The sequence below is a fragment of the Otolemur garnettii genome, unplaced genomic scaffold (genome assembly GCF_000181295.1).
Source record: "Otolemur garnettii isolate 467f Iridium unplaced genomic scaffold, OtoGar3 scaffold00172, whole genome shotgun sequence".
Taxonomy (NCBI): domain Eukaryota; kingdom Metazoa; phylum Chordata; class Mammalia; order Primates; family Galagidae; genus Otolemur; species Otolemur garnettii.
In genome coordinates, this window is record NW_003852567.1 from 2,065,419 (window position 1) to 2,070,831 (window position 5,413).

Consider the following 5,413-nt stretch of genomic DNA (forward strand, 5'->3'; position numbering starts at 1 on the left):
AGCTGGTGAAACAGTTTTAATTCAGCTCTTTGGTACAGAGCACATAAATGTCTGCTACACTGAGGAAAAGGGACTTTCTCATTTCCTAGGTGATTCCCCTGAAGGTCCAGCCTATCCCACCCACCTCCAGAGTCAGTTTTGCAGGAAGGTATGTGTCCTTGGCCCAGAGACAGTTAAGTCAAGTTCAAAGAGACAAAAACTAGGGCTAAATAAAATCCTACAGGGCTAGAATGAAAAGAAAGTTCTGAAACAGAAAATGGTTAGGGCCTGTTCCAGCGCCAACAAATCTAAGCAGGAAATCCCTTCATACCCACCTATCCAAACCCCTCAGTAAAACAGCAATTGGCAGTAAAGCACAGCAGGACATCTTTTAGATTTTTATTAGTAGTTCTCTCTGAAGAATCAAAATAGTTAGCAAATTATTTTAGATTCGTCAAGACTGTATAGCCTTTGTATTTAGATCTTTAATGATGTACAACATAATACAAAACAAACCAAAGAGACTGATTTCTATGACTAGGTGTTACTCATTGTGTCATCCTAAAGCAGTGGGCTGGAAGGAGAGGCTGTTCAAAGAGAACAGAGGTGGAGTTAGGGCTCGCCAATGAAATCATGGCCTGTTTTTTGAGCCATTCAATGTGCTGAGAAGGGACCAATGATTTCTTAAACTGACAACTGTTTCCTAGAGCAGGGACTCTAAAACCCTGGGTAGCAAAGGACTGTGTGGTCCAAACTAAGCCAAAAGAAACAGGCTGGAAGAAGGAAGCATGGTCAATGCCTTGTAGAAGAGGCAAACTCTAGGTCCCGTAGGGAAAAGTGCATTCTTTGCACCTCAGAGACTTTGCAGAACCAGTGTCAACACTAAGAGACTTTGTTAAAAGGAGGGAAAAATAAACAAAGCCCTAAAAAAATCTTTCACTTGCACTCAACTTAAGATTGGAGTTCAGTCCACTGTGTAGAGTGTGGAAGGAAAGCAGCACTGAGTCTCGTCCTCCCACCCCTGCTTCCTGACAACTCTTGGCCAGGTTTCAGATGAGTACACAAAGTCCCCAGAAAGACCAGGACAGTCTCTCTGGAGGGCTGAGGTGGGAAGGACGCTTCTCAAATTGCAAATACATTTAATATGGAAGGAGCCAGGACTGTTCTGGGGGCATTCACATGCCCAGATCTTCCCTACTTTCTCCCCAGCTGATGGCCTAGGCTCAGAGACTGGCAAGCACAGTCTCCACATCTGACCTTCTAAACCCCAAAAGAAAATCCAGAAGTGCGCCCCTTCTCCTTTCCCACAGGTGGGCTCTGCAGGGCCTCCTGGGGGTGGTGTCTCCGCAACAGGACCTAGGCAAGGCCTGGTCTCAGCTGGCTCCTGCCCGAGCCATGAGGTCTTCCAAAGCATTGTCCTGGTCATTGTTGTGTAATAGCAAAACCTCCTTAATGTCTTTCAGTTCAAAGCCCATTTCCTTAAATTTGCTCATTAACTGAAGAAACTCCATCATCTAAAGGACAGAAAAAAATTCAGATTAAAATTCACATACCACAGCTGAGCAAAGTAGTACAGAGAGGGGTTTGGGGAAGAGGGAGGGCTGTCTGCATATTTTAACCAAAGCACCTGGCAAGGAGAGGTGAGCTATGGAGGAAGCCATAGCAGACAGGTTTAATGCCACAGCCCATCATCTATCAGGCATCACAACCCCCCCAACCCCAATTAACCCCTGCTGACCTCTGGGTCCCACCACCCACATCCATACTTCCACCAAGGCAAGATACTGAACCCAGAAATGGCTGATCTCCATGAGTAGGTAAGGCAGAGACCATCAATCTCAGTCATCTAAAAGGTCAATTTCACCTTCCCTTCACTAGGATTCTAAATAGTCTTCACTCAACCTAAACATAGGCTTCAGCCTATCTGGACATGGGAGATTCTGCCCGCTGGCTGCTTCTGCCTGTGGTCACTGGCATGGAAAGGGGGTTTGGAGCCAGGGGAGAAAACCAGGCTACTTTATCCCTCCTTCCACAGGGTTTTTATGAAGCATGAAGGTTCCCACCTTCTCTTCTGAACACTGGTGCATTTCCAGAGCCTCTTCCACTAAAAGAGGGTCAAAGCCCTTCTCACAAAGCTGTCCATGTGCAAAGAGATAGTCGAGAATCTATGAAAAGAAACAACAGGTTTAGCACCTACTGCCATTCTCTGTGCTTCCCAATAGTCTTACACAAACTGGCTAGTGTGAAGCCTGCTTCCTGCCCCACTGCACTGTCAAATCCTGGATAGGACTTGATTTGGGGCCTTGAGCTGTATCTAACACAGTAAGATCTCAATGACTATTTGCAAAATAGATAGGCATGCCCTTCTAAACATAAGTAGTCATTTTTCGAAAGGAGGTGCTGCCACAGCTGATTTCACATCTGCCAGAAAATCAAATTCAAATCAACTTCAGAGCCTGGGCAAGAAATTCCTCTAAGAAATAGCCAAAATAAGAAAATATTCCTAAGATGTAGGACTCGATTACTATTTCGAACTACCTGGGCAGCTATGGCATGATAAAAATTCTTGGAAGGATGTATTTGACCATACCCAGAGCTTAGTTTTCCCTCTGGAAGGGCAGAGAAAAAAGGTAACTGGTAAGAGTACTAATAGTCCCAAGGCTTTGCCTCAGCCTAGGTCCTGGAGCAGCCCCCAAAGAAGTACTGCTGCTGAGCCTACTGGCTGCCTGACAAAATGACCTGAGTCCCCACAAACACACAGAAGTGGAGGTTGGTGCAATGAGTCCAAGAGGCTCCTGAATAAAGGCAGGACACTACTCCAGCTCCAAAGGTCTGAGACTTCTGACTGACCACCCACTTCCCATTGCTGACCAACTGCTCACCTGTTCAATGTTCTCTCCTTTTTTCTTCATGGCTCTCAGAACACACTCATATGAGTAGCCCATGTTGACCACTGTCTCCACACACTGCCGCTCACTGGGAGACAGTGTCTGTAGTTCGGAATAGGCCTGGGGACAGCTGGGCATGTTGGGCACTTGTGACATTGAGAAATTAGGAGGGGTAACCTGGAGAAACAAGAAGATCAAGGGAAGAAGAAAGAAGACCTAAGTCCCAGAAGACACATCACTGAAGTCGTCTGGTCCAGGGGCTTACCATTTCTGACTCTAATCAGTTAAGCAGTCTGCTTGGAATAAAGGGCCAGGCTATTGGTCAAACATCCTCAAAAAGAATGAAGAGGGGTAGGAGAATACCAGCCACAGAAGAAAGGTGAGAGGATACCTGTAATTGTGACTGTCCTGCTCTGCCCTTACCCCACCTTGCAGAGTAAGAAAGCACCACAACAGCCACACACCCTTTCCTGTCCAAATCCCCTGGGCTTGAGATACAGAAAGAAGTTCCCAGACTGCCCACAGGACTGATACCCAAGGTGGCTGAGATTTCTCTCCAGGGCTCCATTACTCCTTTCCAATTCTGCTGTATCTCAAAGTCCCTGAGGGATTGTTCCTTCATATACACCCAGCTTTGAAGCTGAATCCAAAGACTCCAAAGTCTTATCATTGGGCAGAGGCTGGAAGTGCTGTTCCCATGCATGGACAGCTCAGGCCCCTAGAGTTTTCAGTACCTTTGCACCACACCATGTACTACGTTTCACTTCCTGGTAAACCTGCCATCCTATAAAGCCTGGAATGAAGGAATATTAGCTGCACTGGGCTGAGTTCCGATGACTAGAATGTGGGCTCTAGGACCCTATTCTGGCTACAGGCAGCTACTATTCCCTGCCTCTGGATCTTACTAACCCTAATCTGACTGGTGTATATGTTCTCATGATTAACTCCTCCAACCACTACTGATGAATCAGGCCCAAGGCACAAAAACAACTCACTCCTAGACCAAAGGACTCATGCCATGGGAACAAGGTCACAAGCTCTTCTACTGCTTGGCCCAGCTCCCAAGAATCTGGGAAAATGTTTCAGAAAGTATTCCTGTTTTTTATGGGAAGTAAGAGGTTATAAGGCAGTAGGGAGGCCTCTGTCCTACAAGTCCAAAATTACGTATATATAACCAGATGCTGTTCTCAAGAGTCAGCTGGGGAAAGCCAGGAAAACCCCTGGCCTTAAAGCCTACCCAACATAACCATCTCACTACAACACACTCTCAGCAGCCCAGTCATGGGGCTATCATTAGGTTACAGGAGTCATTATAGGGCATGGGGACTGGATCATACCAATCAAACCACTTTATGGGACTAAGATTGTGTCTTATTCAAGGACAGGCTCGACCTGAACTCAGGAATAACAACAGTGAAAGCAATGCCAGGTTTCACAGGACATGCCTCAGCAAGGGAGGAGTCAGGCCTATTCTTTACGTGCCTGCCTTTCTCATAAAGCCTCCTGAATGAATACATGGTGGGGTAGGAGCATAAACTTCTAAAATATTATATGTTTAAAAAGTCAATAAAATTGGCCAAGCACAGTGGCTCACATCTATACTACTAACATTCTGAGAGACCGAGGCAGGTAGACTACCTGAGTCCAGGTGTTCAAGAACAGCTTGAACAAGAGCGAGACCCTGTCAGGTGCTGCTCCAGGCAGACACCTGTAGTCCCAGCTACTTGGAAGCCTGAGGCAAGAGGACCACGTGTACTCCAGAGTTTGAGGTTGCTGTGAGCCATGATGCCATGGCACTCTACCAAGGGTGACAAAATAAAACTCTATCTCAAAAAAAAAAAAAAAAAAAAGGAATTCAATAAAATTGGCTGGATGTGGTGGCTCATGCCTATAATCCCAGTCAACTGGGAGGCCAAAACAGGGAAGACTGCTTGAGGCCAGGAGTTCAGTCTAGCCTGAGCAAGAGTGAGACCCCCATCTCTACAAAGGCAGGCACCTGTAAGTCCCAGATCCTCAGGAGGCTGAGGTAGGAATATTGCTTGAGCCCAGGAGTCTGGGGTTGTAGTGAGTTATGATGATGCCACTACACTCTAACCCAGCAACTCTGAATAATAGTTTCATTCTTTTGAGACTCAAAATAATAATAAAAATAAATAAAATGTATTTTAAAAATATATGCAATACTCTCACATGCCCTGCTTTGTGAGAATGTTATTTGGTATTCTTTAGGTACTTCTAAATCCTAAAAAAAATTGTTCAGACTCTTTGATCCAATTGCCTACTTCTAGAGAATTAGTCTAAGGAAATAACAAAAAAGGCAAACTAACATTTATGTATAAGAATATTCATCTCAGCTCAGCACCTGTGGCTCAAGTGGCTAAGGCACCAGCCACATACACCTAAAGTGGCAGCTTCAAATCCAGCCCAGGCCCACCAAACAACGATGGCTGCAACCAAAAAACAGCTAGGCGTTGTGGCGGGCGCCTGTAGTCCCAGCTACTTGGGAGGCTGAGGCAGGAGACTCGCTTGAGCCCAGGAGTTGGAAG

The 5,413-nt window shown here is 45.9% G+C and overlaps 1 protein-coding gene across 1 annotated transcript in view; it reads right to left on the reverse strand.

The window, feature by feature from the left end:
• Window positions 1-367: 367 nt before the first annotated feature.
• UBAP1 (ubiquitin associated protein 1) overlaps window positions 368-5,413 on the reverse strand; it is a 73,230-nt gene continuing 68,184 nt past the window's right edge. Inside the window, exons 5-7 of the mRNA XM_012811683.2 lie at window positions 2,862-3,044; window positions 2,043-2,144; window positions 368-1,493 (exon numbers count right to left, since the gene is read on the reverse strand). Of these exons, the coding sequence (XP_012667137.2) occupies window positions 1,353-1,493; window positions 2,043-2,144; window positions 2,862-3,044 (426 nt within the window). The 3' untranslated portion in view covers window positions 368-1,352. The remainder of the gene's footprint in view (window positions 1,494-2,042; window positions 2,145-2,861; window positions 3,045-5,413) is intronic.